We start from the raw sequence: 18,115 nt of genomic DNA on the forward strand, positions 1-18,115 counted from the left end.
AATAATCAATTCAATGTGGTTATTGCTTCTGATAGCTTGGCAGCACTATCAAGCATTAAGTCAGCAAAGTCTTCATGCAGGCTGGATATATTGTATGAAATTTTCCATGTGCTACTCATTCATCCTCATCTTCCGTAACCGCTTATCCAGTTAAGGGTCGCGGATGTGCTACTCAGACTATGTTAAAGGAGATAGGCTATCTCTTTCCTTTGGGTTCCAGCTCATAGATAGGTGTGAGAAGAAATGGAGAGAGAGAGAGAGAGATATTGGTTAAACAATCCTTAAAATTACATTTAATTGACATAGAAGTATGATTAAGTAAAGTAAAGGTTGAAACTATCTTAAAAGACAATATGCACAAATCCTGGCAGGATTGTTGGGTCTTAAAGGTACTGTGAGGAACTTTTAACTGGTTTTTAAGCTTTTCTCAAATGAATACAGATGCCTCTATATGACCTTCATAAGTAAACGAGACCATCAATGAGGAGATTGGCTATTTCTATATAGTAATTCGGAATTACTATATAGAAATAGCCAATCTCCTCATTGATGGTTACGGTACAGGTGACAAGCATTAGGAATTACTAATTCCTAATGCTTGTCACCTGTACCGTAACTTTTTCACAGCAAAGTCGGCTGCATCACACTCAAGTCCATTAGGTGGCGGTAAGGTGTCTCTAAGCTGGTTTGCCGACAGACAATTAACCAGAGAAGAAGATGTGAAAAAGTAGAAGAAGAAGAAGAAGTAGACGGACAAGGCATTTTTATCTGCAAAGCGTGTTTCTCTCCGGAAGAAGTGATTCAGTATCTGGCGTAGCATTAAACCGGTATTGTAGGTACAACTGATTGTTTATAACTAACGTTAGCGTTACTATAGTTATCTTTATATATAAATGAGTGCGATAGTAAGTCGTATCACACACAACAATGAATATTAACTCGATGATTAACTTGGTTTACATTAGAAGCTTGAATTGTACTGTTGATGGGAACGCTAGAATCTAATCGATAAGGTTTCGGAATTCACACAGGGTCGTGCCAAATTCCATTAAATGCACTTGAAACTAAATAATGCTAATTTTTTTTCTTTATTTCCCAACGTTACGTGTCTTTTAGGAATCATTGGTGTCGTCTGATATAGAAGCCTAGTATTCGCCATACTTCACAAAACAGTACTTTTTTTTTTTATTAAATCAGACTTAGTTCGCTAAACAGCACGATAAGTGACTCTGTAAGTGAATGAAGTGTGACACATTGCGCAGGATACTTTTGTATTAATGTGAAGCCGAATTTTCCCAGTTCTTTGGATTTAACGTTAATTGAATATCTGGCTGGCAGACATAATGGATGAAGAACCAGAGAGGACCAAGCGCTGGGAAGGGGGCTATGAGAGGACATGGTAAGACCAATAAACTAATGACATTTTCAATTTGAAATGTGTGTTGTTGTTGTTTAGATAGATAGGTTTCACAATGGGGCCCTGCAGATACCTAATCAAGAATAATTAAAACAACAAAAAGTGTGAAATCAACATTCTTATACAAACAAAAATACAAAACAAGAACATTCCACAGGGACAAAGCACACACTTTTACTAAAACGGGAGCATTCACTATCAATCAATAGAACCTTAAACTGTTCCATGGTTGTTTAACTTAAGGGAGGCCTGAAGTGTATTCCTATGAAAGGCATAATAGTAGAATGCAGTTTATCCCATTTCTGTATTCATACATTGGGTATCCAAGGTAATGCATTCTTATGAACAAGTTTGGTATCGCATATCTCTAATACCTTATAGGCAATGATATATCAATGGTTGCTATTGATGGTATGATATTGAAAGTACTTTTGTCAATAATATTTAAAAAATGTTTGAAAAAGCATGAATAGAGCTTACTAACCAATTAGCCCAGGTCATTTATGCAAAATATGAACAGGATTGTTCATGGCTCTCTATGGTGCAACATTGTGGAATGTATGCACTTTCCTACAGGGAGGTGCTGAAGGAGGATGAATCTGGCTCACTTAAAGCCTCAGTAGAAGAGATCCTGTTCCAGTCTAAAAGAAAAAGGTATGTGTGTGTGCGTAAGTGCCTATTGTCTGACAAGCACAAAGAAACTGATTGATATGATTATTTGTTGTTATTCTTAAGACTCCATTCTTTTTTTTTTTTTAAACACTTGTCTGTTATGATGTAAATTAGACATATTTACTTCTGCTGGCACTTTTGAAATGCATTTTTCTTCTCATGCTCTTCCTGCTTTGATCAAGGTATGTACTACTAGATTGTCTGTGTAGAGTCTTCCTCTGGCTGCTGTATATTTATTTGTATACTGCTCACTCCTAAGAAGAAATCCGTCTATTCTCCTAAAGTTACATCAAACTTATCTGCTGCTTTGTTTACCTCATAGGATAATAGAGAGCCATGGACAAGTGAGGCTTGGAATGGTGAGTTTGTTCTGCCTCCTTCCTACAGAACCTGGTGCTTTACTTAGCTGTATGGTTTAAAACCCCAAGGTTGCTGAGATCTCATGTTAACATGGTGGCCAACTCCTACACCACATTATTTTTTTTATATTTATGTAGTTTAAGACCAAAATAGCCACTTACACTTTTGGGCAACATTGTTGTATTTGTTTCGATTGATTTGAGATCATATTGGCAGATTGACAGCATGTAAGCATATAACTAATTTTCATCTTGTTTCACAATATATCTGTTAATATAATACAGGAATGGCACTGCGTTAGGATAACATTAAGTGCCATTTTGAGATGAGTCTTATTTTGCTATTAGAAAAATACAATATTATGTTTAGAATGTATCATTACCAAAAACTTCAAGATGTTAAAGGATGTTCTTCTCTAGATGCGGCACCTCCATGTGGTAATTGATTGTTCAAGAAGTATGGAAGACCAGGACTTGAAACCAAACCGCCTCACCTCTTCTCTAAAGGTTAATTGTGTAGCAGACACATCACACTGTACACCAGCAGCCATACAGAATGATTAGCTGTAAAGCACCATCTCCTTTTTCCTTTCCTCCTCAGCTGATGGAATCTTTTGTTGATGAGTATTTTGACCAAAACCCCATCAGTCAGGTATGTTTATAGAAAGAGTTTTGTGCATGTTTTATACTGAACTGTATTAAGACTTTGCATTTGAATCCCCTCAGCTCTTGTTTAAACACGGCACCTTCTTGTGAGTTTATCCGAGAAAAAGAGTATTTCTCTGTACCATCATGTTGTTTGTAAGAATTGAATGGTTTACCCTAACCCTAATCCTGCACTGGCAACTACTTTTGGCCAAGGTGCCTACCTCATAACTTGTGATGAAAAGTTGTCGTTCTCTTTTTCTTTTTACCTATTGTTAAAGATCCATAAGTGAATCAGTAATAGAAGTAATCATTTGTTTTTGACTTAGTATGATTGACTTATGTTTAACAGGTTATTATGTTATTGTATCCACTCCTTGAATATTATATTTCATGTGGCGTAAAAGGAGATGATGGCTACCGAGTCGCAAAAGCTTCAACAGGATAGATTACAGCGGATTTACATTCTAAAACCATTGACTGTAAGAGATCATCTCGGGTTCTTACATTCCACCTTCATGAATGAGTAATTGAGGGAATATTACATTGACCAGCAACACAACAAATATTGGAGGCCTATTTGTTATGGCAGCATAGCACTGCTGCTGTCAGTCCCCGAATCAGAAACACTTCTTCTTATACAATCATGCAATATCTGCAAACAAGTTATAAATACTTTTGCAGTGACTGACAAAATGTGTTGTGTGTCTACAGCTGGGTATTATCACCACAAAGAATAAAAGAGCTGAGAAGCTGACTGACCTGGCAGGTGAGGATCACATAAACTGCTAATGTTAGACTCCAGCTCTCAATGTCACACTTTAATGTTTTTGCTTCGGGCAATGTTTTCTCATTTAAACCAGTTGTAATTGCAACAGAGAAAAATGTCCCTTTAAATTTGATGATGCCTCATATAAACCACATGCATTCTGTCCATCCTGGGAGAGGGATCCCTCCTCTGTCGTTCTCCCATAGGTTTCTTCCTTTTTTTTTCCCTTTTAAAAATTGTTTAGGGGAGTTTTTCCTGTGCCGATGTGAGGGAAGGACAGAGGATGTCGCATGTGCACAGATTGTAAAGCCCTCTGAGGCAAATTTGTAATTTGTGATTCTGGGCTATACAAAATAAACTGAATTGAATGTCGGCAGCGACCATTGCCCTGACTGGACAGAGCTACCCTCTTCCATGATCAGTGCCTGGTGCTGGCACTTGAGTGTATTGATCAAGCTAATTACATGGTTAGAAGCACATCCTCACCATCTATAGGCTTGCGTAGCATATGCATGTTGCACAAAGGCTGTATTCCATATCTTGGGCAACAGCCAATTTAGGCTGAATTTTCACTGATCTGGAAACAACATATGTGAAGTCATTGACAGTTAATATATTCAGCCGGTCAGGGGAAATAGAACCCACCTGGCTGCAGCTTAGGAAACGGAACACAGCTATTTTCTGGAGCATTGCCATGATGTGGACGTATTTTTGGACCAGCGGTGAAACAAGTAAACATACATACATATACATTGGGGCTTATAATGTTTTTTATAAACAAGCTCTTTTTTTGCCTTTTTATGCACCCTGGCACCATAAGATAAGACCTCTCAACGGCCTCTCAATATGGCGATAGCTGAGCTGGTGGCTCGTAGCTAACAGTGCAAACAGAGCTAACAGCTAAAAGTCCAGAGAGAAAGTCGCCAAGTTGGCAACATGGGTACTCATCCAAGGTAGGCATAGGTAGCTTCAGTGGCTGGGCCTGGACCCCCAATGCAAACCAATGACCCGGGGTGCAGCTTTAATGTACAGTGATGTATTTTGTTTCACCACCAGGAAATCCAAAGAAACACATTGTTGCTCTGAAGAAAGCAGTGGACACTGTGTGTGTAGGCGAGCCGTCCCTATACAACTCTCTCAACCTGGCCATACAGAGCCTCAAGTAGGTACTGCAGTGTTACAGTCCAAACATAATTATTATAATTAAGAGTAGTAGTCATATTTCTATTATTTGTTAATAGTTGTTATTGTTAGTTGTCAATTCTGTAATATTAAATGTCACTGAGCTGATGCATGTCTTTGTATGAAGGCACATGCCTGGACATACTAGTCGGGAGATCCTGGTAATCCTCAGCAGCCTCACTACTTGTGATCCAGCCAACATCTGTGAGCTGATTAAGGTGAAGTCACAAACTCTTGCTTAGGGGGGCGTAGTCATAGCCTTTGTTGATATGCAGTTCTGCTGCTTAGCTTACTAGATATCTGGCATTTATTTTTAAGCTTAATGTAAATGTTAATCTCTTTCCCCTGACATTTCTAGTGTCTCTCTCATGCTCTAAGAAAAATCTCAAACAAATACTGTGATGTATGCCCTTGTTCCTCCACCGTCAGACCCTGAAGTCCCTGAAGGTGAGGGTTTCTGTAATCGGCCTGTCAGCAGAGGTCAGGGTGTGTACCGTATTGACCAGGGAGACGGGCGGCTCATACCACGTTATCCTGGATGAGAGTCACTTCAAAGAGCTGCTGATGCTGCATGTCAAACCCCCTCCAGCCAGCTTCTCATCTGAATGCTCTTTAATACGCATGGGTCAGTATTCTCAGACTGTCTCCATCTTTCTCCATCTGTTTCTAAACATTGTAACATATGACACAACAGAGCTGTCAGACACCAAGTGTTAAATGTGTTAAATGACAGCACTTATGAACTTGCTGTAAGGCTTAACAAACTGGCTTTCTGCTGCCATCGCAGACCTAGAACTTGGTCTTTAAACATTAAATAATATTTACAAAGGGGATTATGAGAGGGAAAGTTGGTATCCTGTATGATCCCCAAGTTGGTTAGATGTGACCTATGTAGACATTAAGATATCACTGTGAGGGCAGTAAATATGTAGGGATCCAAATATAAAATTTTACTGGTAACGTGGTGAAAGCCCTGGATCTTCTTGAACGAATGCCTGGCACTATATCATTATTACTGTCATCAAATCCGATGTAAAGATTTTCATCTAAATAAAGATAACCAGGGGCAGGACTACTCAAGGGTTTTCAGCTGTGCTCCGGAACCGAGGAATAATTATATGAAGAACAGTTCAGACAACATTGACGCTGCTATTGAGGATGTTCTGAATCAGTTAAAAGTACCAAACAGCAAACTGCTTTAATGTCCGTAAACATTTATTATTTGACACCGTCGTACTACTACGCAATGCTTGTTCAGACTCTGTAGTGGCATCTTTTTCCTTGGCGTCTTTGTTGTCTTATCAGGGCCCCTAAAAACGACCCTTTTCATGCCATTGTCATTTGTGTCCCTAACCGTAACATTAAGCCACCTCTTTACAATACATAGTGAATCTTAACCCTTACAAGTTTTCTGAAACATTTATACAAATCCTCCCTGAATGGACACCAGCTCTATATTGGAGAATTAACCAGACATCTCTGAATAGTTCACTCAATGTCCTGTCTTTTGCGGTTGGGCTGCTGCAATTTGGATGTCCTCTTGATGCTTTTTCAAATAATGCACAAGAATTTACTAGTTTTTTTTACTATGTAGCAGATGGGCTACAAGTGCATTTTGTTGAGCATTAATCAAAATATTAGAATTATTTATGACTACTGAATATTTGTCTCACACCTGCTTGTTTGTTCAGGTTTTCCACAGCACACCATTGCCTCTCTGACTGACCAGGATGCCAAGCCTTCATTCAGCATGTCGTAAGTCAAAAACAGTGCTGTTTAAACCCTGTTGCCAGGACTGTTAGCAGCCACTGTGTACTAAAGTGTGTTCTTTGCAACGGGCTGCTCCTGTTGTGTGTCTTCCAGTCATCTGGACAGCAGCAGCAGTGCCGGTCTGTCTCTGGGAGGATACCTCTGTCCACAATGCCACGCAAAGTACACAGAGCTTCCTGTGGAGTGTAAAGTCTGTGGTATGTGTCATGGGAGGATTCAGTCTGTGTGTGTGTCAGTGTAAGAGTAGAGCTGACCTTGATAGTTTTTTCCCCCCTGTGGCTTACTAAGTGCTGTAGTTCATTTTTGCTGCTGAATAAGTACTTTGTGTTCAAACCAATAGAAGCGCTGTAGCTTTGACAAGTGTGTTGTCTCAAAGGTTTGACTCTGGTGTCGGCGCCCCATCTTGCAAGATCCTTCCACCACCTTTTCCCCCTCGTAGCCTTTACAGAGAGTCCTGCGGAGGAACTCCATGAAGACAGGTGGCTTTCATGCATTCACACACACACACACACACACACACACACACACACACACACACACACACACACACACACACACACTCAATCATTCACAGATACTGTGCTGCTGTGTAGCTAAACCTTTTGTAATTTGTTTCAGGTTCTGTAAAGCTTGTCAAGGGGAGCTGAAAGATAAAAGTGTAAGTACAGTAGCTGACTGTATGTCTGCATCTGTAGAGGCCTTTTAGATGATAGAACATAGTTTTCCCTTTAAATGGGCACATATTTTTAAAAGTTCAGTTTACTTCAGCTTGTAAAAACTGTTGTAAAATACCTTCTGTGACTCTGAAGAAACCTTGTCAAGTGTGAGAAAATAACACTGACAATGTATTGGTTTCATAGTTAATCCCAGTGTTATGATATATTTTTTTGGCATACTATGCCTTTATTAGATAGCGACAGTAGAGAGATGGCAGGTTGTAAGAAAAGAGTGATTGGGAACGACATGTAGGTCCCTAGACCTGCCGTGTCTTGGCCACGCTGATGTTAATCATATGTATTTTCACACTTACCAGTAATCTTACAACTACAAAAGGCATGCGTTACAAACTAAAGGTGTAAAGTTTATTAGCTATTGAGTTAATTTAGGAACTGTAGGATCCAATGTCATTGAAGCTCTTTTGGCCTCTGCTGCTTCAATTTTGACTATGTTTTTTAAGTCAACTATGTGAAACTACAGTCATTAATTACTAGTTGTTCAAAAAATATCTTCAAATTTCTCTTCTTATTCATTGTAAAAATCGTATACTTAATTTGTATTTTAATTGTTACTTTAGTCTGTCCATCCATCTTTATTTGCTCTTTCCCTCTCTGTCTAGATATTCACCTGTCCATCATGTCGCAGTGTGTTCTGCATGGAGTGTGATATCTTCATCCATGACTCACTTCACTGCTGCCCCTGCTGTATTCACAATCAGAGCAACACCTGAAGCAGAGACGCTAACCGTCAGACAGAGATTGAAATAAAATCAGTGGTCATTTGCTCTTAATGGCTCATTGTATCTGTCCTATCGGTGTTGTCCACTTCTGATAGAATGGATATGATGCACACAGGGATTGGACCATTGCCATATTTTAAAGTTGTTGAAGATTTGTATATAATATTATAATTTTAGTTTATCCATATTGTTAGAAGGTTCAGCAGCTTCTTGCTAAATTCAGGCCAGAGCCTCTGTCTGCTCTGAGAAGTGCATCTGAGCCGCTGAACTTCCAGCTGTAAAATAGAACACCAAATCAGTGAAAAATGGTTTGTGTGCAGTGTTTATACTCACTTTTGTACTACAGTTCTGTTTGTGACATGCCTTTAACAATTAAACACATTTTTTCTACTTGTTAAAATGCTTTAAAGTGGCAATCTCAAAGAGTTTCAATAAAATGAATGTCTGTTAAGTCCCTGTCACTGAATGAGGCAATACAATGCAGATTGAGCCTATGAAAGTATTGAAATATTTCTAAATTTGCAGTATTACAAACTGGGAATCTGTAGCGTCATTCCCGGTAAGAAATGCTGTATTACATTTTTTTTTTCATTGTATGCTTACAAAAAATTAAACACAATTTTCTTAAAATTTGAAACAAGTTCATCAATTTAAAGCCTCCAGATGGCTAAACTTCAAGCACATTTCCATTGTTTTCAAGAGGTTCTTAATCAACCAGGAGGGAACTCTTAAGGTTTGTGGATCCCAATTTATATGTTTCTGTGTCATTTGTTTCCTTTAGTTTGTCAAATTATTTAGCTTTATTTGTTTTGTTGTCGAATTAGAGAGAGGGAGGTAGACCCTCAGTCGACACTCCAGATTAGTTGGGGGGGGCGGTACTGCACTCCAAAGCTGTTAGCCAACCGCCATTTAAAGCAGAAGAAGAAGACAGCTAACTTTATTGGCGCCAGGAGACTACGGTGCTGTGGTAGTCCGATAGTTGTTCGGTCTCCTTGCCATGTCCCGCGTCCTAAACGCTATCGTGGCGGTGTGTCCTGACCTGGGTATCGGGAGAAATGGAGACCTGCCCTGGCATCCTGTTAGACTCAAGTAAGTCATGTTGATGGATGGTGGTTTCTGTCAATGCAGAAGTAATACAATCTTGAAATGAAACTTCAATGCGCTGTTCAGGTGAGCTCGATCAGGCATTAGTGTTTACACAATGAAGAGCACGAGACATGAAGCTCGCGTGGTGACAGCAACAACGACTTTTACATGTATCAACTTAGTAAATCATATAATTATATGTTCTTTTTTATAGTAACGAATTCAAACATTTCCGAAGGATGACATCGACGCCGTCTGTGGAAGGTAACCTACATTTTGGGGTTTATTTAGTTGTTATTGGTAGTTACTTGCTGTAACTCCGGGTCTATGAGTTTGTAAGTTGCTCTGTAACTGGCTTCGCTATAAAGCATTTGAGAATTTATTGATGCGAGTGTTTTGAACAGGCATAGATACATACCACCTACTTTGTCATTCTCTGTTAGAATGAATGGATTAATTTTTCTAGCAAACTACTCCACTTGTAAACTTTCAAAAGGTACCGACAAAAGAATGTCTTAGAGAGGCAAGGTGATCAAAATGTTTGTTTACTTGTTGGCGACTGCTAGGACACATCTGACTCATGCACACAAATATCAGCAGTTCATTAAGTCTTGAAGTGAATGTTTTTTTGTTAAAATGCCTGAAATAAGGTATGTGGTTAACACAAGCTTAAGTTATTTGAATGTTTTGTCCTGGTGTGTGGGGGCTTAAATATTAGAAGTGTTTATTCTTGAAAATTTTCTCTCTGAACAAAATATGCAAAGATTATAAACTTGTGATGGCCACTGGGCTTATTTTCCGCAATTTCCAAAATCAAGTGGAAAAATTCCATTGGTTGGCCTACACAAATAAGTCATCCCTGCACCACTGTATTGGTAACTCCATTGAGGATCCTCCTCTGCACCATGAGATAGATCTTTGCACGCATCGCCCAATCAGGAGGTAGCATTCACACACACAAAAAAAAGGGTTAATTTCTCTAATATTTGAGGTTGTATCAGTCATACACTGCCAATAACCCTGTTACACCAAAACATCCACTGTTCCCACTGTAGATGATTATTTGACTGTTTATAATGCTTTTTGAGTTGGTATCTAACGTATTATCTGATGCTCTATGTAGACATGTACATGAACAAAATCTTTTAGTCCATGCCCATTCAGTATTGTTTTCTTTGCGCTGTTTGTATAGTGTTTAACAACAGAACACTTGACTTGGTCTTTTAATTTATGTTGTTGGTCATTTGTGCTTTTTATAGACATTTGTGCTTTTTATTTAAGTTTTGTTGTCCTTGTCTCTAGCTGTTATATCTATTTATGTGCAAGCACATGATAGAAATGCAAAATAAAATCTTCAAATTAGCTTACACATAAAGCTAATTCTGATCACATTGAACAGTTAGCATTACCTGACTTGTTGACATATTTTAAACGTTACCTTGGTTAAAGAGCATGTGGCTGTTGTTTGCTTTGAATATTTTTTTTACTTGAATTATGTTCTTAATCTTTTACGGTGTCAAGAACAATCACGTCCTGCTGTTAATGCATATTTTTAGAGGGAGGGAAAGGAATTTTCTTAAATATTTTTATTTAATGTTGGATTCAGTAATGCCCTGATAACTGAGGGCCCAAGTCATCTAAAGGACTAATATAATCTTTATGAGCTTCTGAAAGGACAGAAGATCGACAAGTTAGTAAATGATTGTCAACTAACAGGACAATCGGTCAATGGACTAGAAGCAGCAAAAGTATGTTTTCTTAGGAAATCCATTGCAAATAAGTGGAATAAAATAAATCTTTAATTGCAATGTACAAATTGTACATTGCAATTAATTACTATCAATAAGGATTACAGCTTTTTCACAAATGTAAACCACACCAATAGAAACCCTAATATTTGGTTGATCAAAATAAGGACAAGAAAAGGCTTGCAAAACCCAGGGAGTTGGTGCTGCGTCATTGCAGGAAGTCTTAAGGTTCCATTGAACTGAAAGAGTGAGAGAGAAAAATATATAGAAGAGATTGTGGGAGTGGTAGTTTGTAGAAATAAATCTCAAATCATCACTGCAGTATGATTCCTCAAATGAATGGCCTAGTTATAATATATTACATATGAAGTGTGCTTATTTGTATAATAAATATAAAATGTTTAATATGATCCATATGGCAGTACAGTAAACATTTAGTATGACTGCTCATGCTGGCTTATTTAAAACATACCTTGTTATGTTCCAATGTCACCATGGTCCACTCAGCACTCCTGCCCTGCAGCGTCTCTGCTCTGCCATGGAGCACCAAGTGCTCCTACATTAGGTTACTACCAACAACAATACTTGTCTACATTGATGGCCCATTTTAAACTTACCCCGTGTTTTCAATCTCACTTATTGTTAGGTCTTTACCCATAAAGTATGTTTTTTTGTTTACTGTGAAGAAGTCTCGAATGTATTCTAAATCCATATCAATAGCAATGTATAACAAAAATAGCTCCCCTGTCTTTTGTTTTGTGCAACATTAACTTTCTTATACTAGCTCTGTAAGTTAGCTCGTACTGAATAAGATAAAATATACTTTATTGTCCCAAAGGGGAAATTTTGCCTGGGCAAAAGTGCTGCACACGCTGCTATCCACTTAAAAGAATGCATAGCCAACAGACATTACAGCAATACACCAAAGACGAGGTCAGACCAACATGCGAAATGTTGACCATTACCTTAGAGATTACAAAAATATAAATAAATACATAAAACAGTTATTAAAAAAAGGAGAGAATTGTTAAAGTTCTGAGGACAGAATACATGAAACAAAAGTACCTTATTAGTAACCTCATTTCCCCACCCACACCCATCACTAATCCCATGCCTTAATGTTATGTTTAACTTATATTTAACTTCCCCACCTAGCAAAAAAGAAGCCTTCTTCTATAATTCCATCTATAAATCGTCGTCCATTTACGTAATGTGTGTCCCTGGTGTTGATTTTAAAGTGGTAAGTAGGCTGTCCTGAATACCATAGTTTTGGGCTCCGGAGCTTCAGTAGTAATCAACCGCGAATATTCGAATCTTTGGCCTGGAGGGGTTGGGGGCTCAACCTGTCAGACATTCGTGACCTGAGGAGCGCTTTAACCTTAAGGTTTTAATGCAGCACTTACTTGTGACATTAAAGCATCACAATGGCGACGAGGGCTCCGGCTTAACTCGTCTTCATGTCTTAGAAGGCCTCATTGCTTCATTCTTGCCTGATGGACTGCAGAGGTCTGCAACTCGTGGGTTTAGGTTAGATTAAAGGCATTCCTTTTTAAGGATTCTGTCATTCTAGTATTTTATTATTAGTATTTTTTGTTATTGAATTAGAAACATTTAACAAAAGTTTTGCCGTGTTTTGTGAATTTTTGTTATCCCAAGTAGTTTCAAAAAGAGAAAACAAAATGTTTATCTGAAAACCAAATAATTACCCAACGAACAATAACCTAATTGTAGATGCATGTAGAAGGGTAAAAAAAAAAAGGTCTATTTAACAACCCGACTACTAAGATGTGTCCAGAGGAAGTTTACGCAAGAGAATGAAAGGAATAGGCATTTCATCAATTTGAACTTGGAAATTAAAAAAACAACCAGCAGAATAAAAAAATATAATGATTAAATAAAATATGGAACTGATTAAAAAACAATATGAGGGGATTCACTAGAATTGTTTTTAAAAATGTATTACAAATGCAGTCTGTAAGGGAACTCCGATCTGCAACTTCGACAGCACTGGAGAATTAACTACTAAATAATCATTTCAAAACTTGCTGTCATGCAGGCAAGCAGAATGTGGTGATCATGGGTAGAAAAACATGGTTTTCTATCCCGGAGAAGAACAGACCTCTGAACAACAGGATCAACATCGTCCTCAGCAGGGAGCTCAAGTATGTGTCACACTGATGTTTCACTGTAGATGCACTGTAACTTGCTTAAAGGGCTTTGGGTTTATATATATATATATATATATATATATATATATATATATAGATAGATATATAGATATTTGTACATGTAAAAGGTCCGTAGAGTGTAAAACCTGAAGTCCACACCTAAAAGGAGTTACCCTCCCCCTTAGAAGCTCTTGAGCTGCCTGAAACGGCTCCATTGAATTCTGTCCTTCACTTCCGTAACTTTATGAGGTCATAATGTTACAGAAGTGACGTAAAACTCTAGTTAGTTCTAGTTAGTTTGGCCCTCAAACAACAAAAGAGATATGGAAATGTGAAACATTGACCAATCACAACACAGCGGGCTAGCTGACCAATCAGGGCAGACTTTGCTTTCTGGAAGGAGGAGCAAGCGCTACAACGGAGCTTTTCAGAGAGAGGGTGAGAAGAGATGCTACAGGACAGCCAGGATGAGAAAAACAAGGAGGATTATGAGCAATAACACATGTAAACATGTTGTAACTGTAACTTGAGATAAAAATATGCACCCGGAAAATAGCATAATAGGGCCTGTTTAACTTTGTAGTGCTGAGTTAAGAGATGAATCTGGTGGTATTTTTACAGTTTTCACCTGTAATTCATTTTAGTATAACATTTTTATATATTGTTAGTAGACAGGACCTCTGATAATTGCAGCTTGAAGAAGTCAAAATAGAGGACAAAAATCAGGAGTAGGGGTACATCCCAAGTCTCTTAATTGCATTCCCGTTTCCCTCACTTGCATCTTTTCAAGGAAACCATGCGAGGAGAGAGGAAACGAGGGAATGTGTTTTAAGAGAAAATGAGACGTACTTTCCTCTGAAGCGCCATGTGAAGCGACGTCTGTTTCTCATGACGGCCGCCGCTGATCACAGCTGGATCCGCTATCGGTCGGCTTTAACAGCTTGAGAGACTTTTGATTTTGTGTCTGCACACATGATCACTCATTATTAAATAATCCAGAATATGATTATGGTTTTTCCTAAACACTGCAATTAATTTAATAGGCTCAATGTTTCGGGGTAAATTGGAATTACATAACATAAATTATGTAAAAAGTGTTTCTACTGACATATAGACAGACTCTCTCTCTCTCTCTCTCTCTCTCTCTCTCTCTCTCTCTCTAACCTTTCAATCTGTTCGATCTGTGATCTGTCCTCACTCTGGTATGAAACTCCAGTGGTGATGAGCTATAGCACATCAGTATGATCGGCTGCAGGGTCCAATTAAATAACTGATGAACAATGAAGGGGCATGTCGGCCCTCACAACACTTTCTGGAAGGATGCTCTCGTGCAACCTCGTTTATGGCTCCTCAGAGATCCCAGAGGAAATGACAAATAAGAGACTTGGGATGTACCCTAGATTGTGGTTTTAGTTTTTCAAGCCCTGAACATTGTAGATAGCTGTTTTCCCCCCATAACGAGACACCTTCACCCCAATGTCTTTAGATATTATATGTAGCGGACATCCACCAAGACAAGACACCAATACCGGCACCAAATGTAAACGAGTTTGATGTTCCTAGGCCAAATAAATTTAAGTCACGTTATAAAATAATCTTAAATAGAAATAGCTTAAACCTAAAGATCTGAATTAGATTTAACTTTAAACTAATATAAAGATTTTTCACAATCTTCTCTGGTGCTGAATGGTTCATAAATCATTTGAACTAAATTGAATATCAATCAACAAAGTTAATTTATCAGTCAATGATATGAATCACCGATTCTACCTGGTCACATGCATTCCTCTCTATTTAGTTGTGGTACATTATTCATTGTACTCTTCAGCCTATTTTTTTATTCTTTCCCTTTATTCTGTTTATTTTATGTTTAGTAGTTTAGATTATGTAGTTTGTTTAATAAATATTTCATTTATAAAGAACTTGATCATTTGATTTGTGTGTAAATGAAATAAATAGGTCACTGTACACGTTGAGGAGACTTTGTAGCAACTCTGAGATTAAGATTAGATTGATTGATTAATATCACATTTTCAAGTTTTCCGCGTCCAAATTAAGTCCTATGTCAAATTCTATGTCTTCTAGTTACATATCCTGATATTAATTACTTATTTATTAAATCTGCTACCAGCAACAACGCTTCATATAAAACAGCCTAATTTAATTGTGGACAGCAAAGTTTCTGATTGTAGTGAAAAAACGTGTCTCTTTGACAATCGCCATTACCATTAATTAGGTTTGCATCAAGAGAGACTGACTAATGGCTAAATTACTTTTAACTTAATTTTTATTGATGTGGAGGCAGAAATATGTTGGACAGATATTACAAAACCTGGACAAGTAAAGCCAGAAGGATCTGCATGGATGGTAGGAGTAAGGAAGAAAATATGTTTTTAGGTAATTTGGGTGAACTACATTGCTCAGCAACCTTGTAAAATGTTACCTTGTCTCAGGTATTGTTCAATGCAGTGACTTAAAATAATTCTCCTCCAGAACGCCCCCTGCAGGGGCACACCACCTCGCGCAAGACTTTAACTCTGCTCTCAGGCTGGTTGACATGAAGCTGGCAGAACAGGTTGACCAGGTCTGGGTTATAGGGGGCAGCTCTCTCTACAAGGTACTGCATGAACCATCCACTGCATTCAAAAGTTTTCAGGTGTTTTTAAATTTGTAAAAAATAAAATGGACAGTGTTTGTGATTTTTACTTATGTCTCACACGTTCTTTAATTGTTCAGTCTTGATATTTTTTGTCATTGTTTTGGAGTCTTCATGGAAAACTGCCACTGAAATGGATCGTTTTCAAATAACAAATAGAATGTAGGCTTAAGTATCTGATTACAATGGGAAATAACAAGTTTAAATAATTGTCCAGTGTTCCATTTTACTGTCCAACTGGTTACAGCCATCAAGGATGGTCATGGTGAACCACTTCCGGATGAGTTAAATTTAAACACACTTCTGTCTATGGACAGCTCTCTTCTTTATATAATTATGTTTTGGTTGCTTTGTGCTTCCCAGGAGTTGATGGAGAGCCAGGGGATCAGGAGACTCTTCGTCACGCAAATCCTGAAGCAGTTTGAGTGTGACACATTCCTCCCTAAAATCAGTCCAGACAAATACCGTCTACTGCCAGAGTAAGATCAACACACATGTTTAGCACATTTTAGTGGATTATTCAGGTTTAAGACAATTTGAGTTTTATTCAATAGGGATGGCATTTCTTTCAGTTATGCTAATCTTGTACTGACCAAGGTAATTGCTGAGATCTTGGAGCAAGTTAACATCAGATGGGTCAAGAACCTCGAGCAGTCAGACTATTAGACAGGTTTGGAACAAACCAACAGTTTATCCAGATCATCTAACCCACTTTATTTGGAAGTCCAAACGAAAGGGAGAACACCTGAAATATTGCAAATAATCCCTCATTGCACAAGAAAACTTGTGTGCATCTAGGCCAAAATTGAAGCAGTGAACTGCAATGCATGCCACTGTGGCTCAGTGGTAGAGCACGGTTGTCCTTCAAGCAGAGGATGGGCGGGTCGATCCCCTGCTCCGCTAGTCCATGTCGATGTGTCCTTGGGCAAGACACAAACCCCATGTTGCTCCCGTAGCTGTTTCAAGGTGGCACCTTGCATGGTAGCCCCTGTCATCAGTGTGTGAATGGGTGAATGATGACATCTAGAGTTAAAGTGCTTTGAGTGGTCAGACTAGAAAGCTCTTTACAAGTACAGTCTATTTACCATTTACCATGTTTACAGCAGACACAGACAGTCTGAGTCATCATCTTTTGGTTCTTAATAAATTTGAATTACCTGGGGAAATTAATACCCAACTTTTAATAAACTTGAATTGCCCCCAAAGTTAAAACACTTTACATTATAAGAAAACCTAATTTGCACAGCAGGTCATGTACAGCAAGTCCAAAGTGGTTTAAAATCATGGTAGCAAAAGCATATGTTTGTTTTTTTTGTAACATCCTTTGAGGCGTGTCTCAGTGATGGTCACTGACAGCTGTTGGCTGCTGAAATGAACAACTTATCCTTAATTTTAATAGATGCCCCAAGACTGCCTTAGACCTTACAGTAATGCTTGTTTCTCTTACAGGTTTCCAGGAGTACCACAAGAGCTCCAGGAGGAGAATGGTATCCAGTATAGATTTGAAGTCTATGAGAGCATTGAGCAATGATGTGAAATTTGAAAAATAAAATTCAGACCAATGATTAAAATGTATTCCAAATCTAGTAAAATCATTATTTATACCAATGAGCACCAACAAATATTTCTGCATGAAGACCAGGCAATGTTGTTATATTAAGAGCCATAATACATAAACCATTTTTTTTTTTTTTAAAGTTTGCAATTTTCTTAAACTATTCAATATCTGGTGTCTTAGCATGGAAGTGACTCCATATTGAAAGTTACAGGCATCAACATCTGGATATTAGTGGTGACAGAGTCAAATGCCTCAAGCCGTAGAGGCAAATTGGATCTCCAACCTCATGATCACAAGTTGCCCATCCCTGAACACTTAATTAAAGCAGATATTATGTGCTAAGTGTAGTTCATTCATTGGAGCTTCTAAACATCTTTTGTTTCTTATGCAAGTATCTTTAATCACTGAATAATAATAATAATCTACTGTAGATTCACTCTGTTATTACTGGTTGGACACATTATGACCTACTATATCCGTCAATATTTTCCCCCATTGGTTACTCACAGCAATAAGGAAATTAAGATAAATTAATTGATTTGTAAATAAACTTAGTAAATAACATAGGCTTCTTTATAAATATTTCGTATCAGATTCGTGCTTTGCTGTTTGAAATTGCCTAGATAGTG

General features: G+C 38.0%; 2 protein-coding genes across 4 annotated transcripts; both read left to right on the forward strand.

The window, feature by feature from the left end:
• The first annotated feature begins 625 nt into the window (after positions 1 to 625).
• Positions 626 to 8,670, forward strand: gtf2h2 (general transcription factor IIH, polypeptide 2). Of its 3 annotated transcripts, XM_054610482.1 has the most exons (16): positions 626 to 832; positions 1,117 to 1,231; positions 1,339 to 1,399; positions 1,994 to 2,071; positions 2,412 to 2,448; positions 2,869 to 2,955; positions 3,050 to 3,100; positions 3,808 to 3,862; positions 4,919 to 5,024; positions 5,172 to 5,262; positions 5,474 to 5,669; positions 6,736 to 6,799; positions 6,908 to 7,011; positions 7,191 to 7,293; positions 7,433 to 7,472; positions 8,151 to 8,670. In XM_054610482.1, exons 3-16 carry the CDS (start codon positions 1,344 to 1,346, stop codon positions 8,259 to 8,261), a joined length of 1,179 nt encoding a protein of 392 aa, XP_054466457.1. In that variant the 5' UTR covers positions 626 to 832; positions 1,117 to 1,231; positions 1,339 to 1,343; the 3' UTR covers positions 8,262 to 8,670. The 3 variants fall into 3 exon arrangements, with proteins under 3 accessions (XP_054466457.1, XP_054466456.1, XP_054466455.1); XM_054610481.1 differs by lacking the exon at positions 1,117 to 1,231 and having other exon boundaries at positions 626 to 836; XM_054610480.1 differs by lacking the exon at positions 1,117 to 1,231.
• A 522-nt stretch (positions 8,671 to 9,192) lies between these two features.
• On the forward strand, positions 9,193 to 17,503 carry dhfr (dihydrofolate reductase). The gene is made up of 6 exons (XM_054611167.1): positions 9,193 to 9,359; positions 9,571 to 9,620; positions 13,161 to 13,266; positions 15,766 to 15,889; positions 16,292 to 16,407; positions 17,378 to 17,503. Exons 1-6 carry the CDS (start codon positions 9,268 to 9,270, stop codon positions 17,457 to 17,459), a joined length of 570 nt encoding a protein of 189 aa, XP_054467142.1. The 5' UTR covers positions 9,193 to 9,267; the 3' UTR covers positions 17,460 to 17,503.
• The last annotated feature ends 612 nt before the right edge of the window (positions 17,504 to 18,115 follow it).

Source organism: Anoplopoma fimbria, chromosome 13, assembly GCF_027596085.1.
Source record: "Anoplopoma fimbria isolate UVic2021 breed Golden Eagle Sablefish chromosome 13, Afim_UVic_2022, whole genome shotgun sequence".
Lineage (NCBI taxonomy): Eukaryota > Metazoa > Chordata > Actinopteri > Perciformes > Anoplopomatidae > Anoplopoma > Anoplopoma fimbria.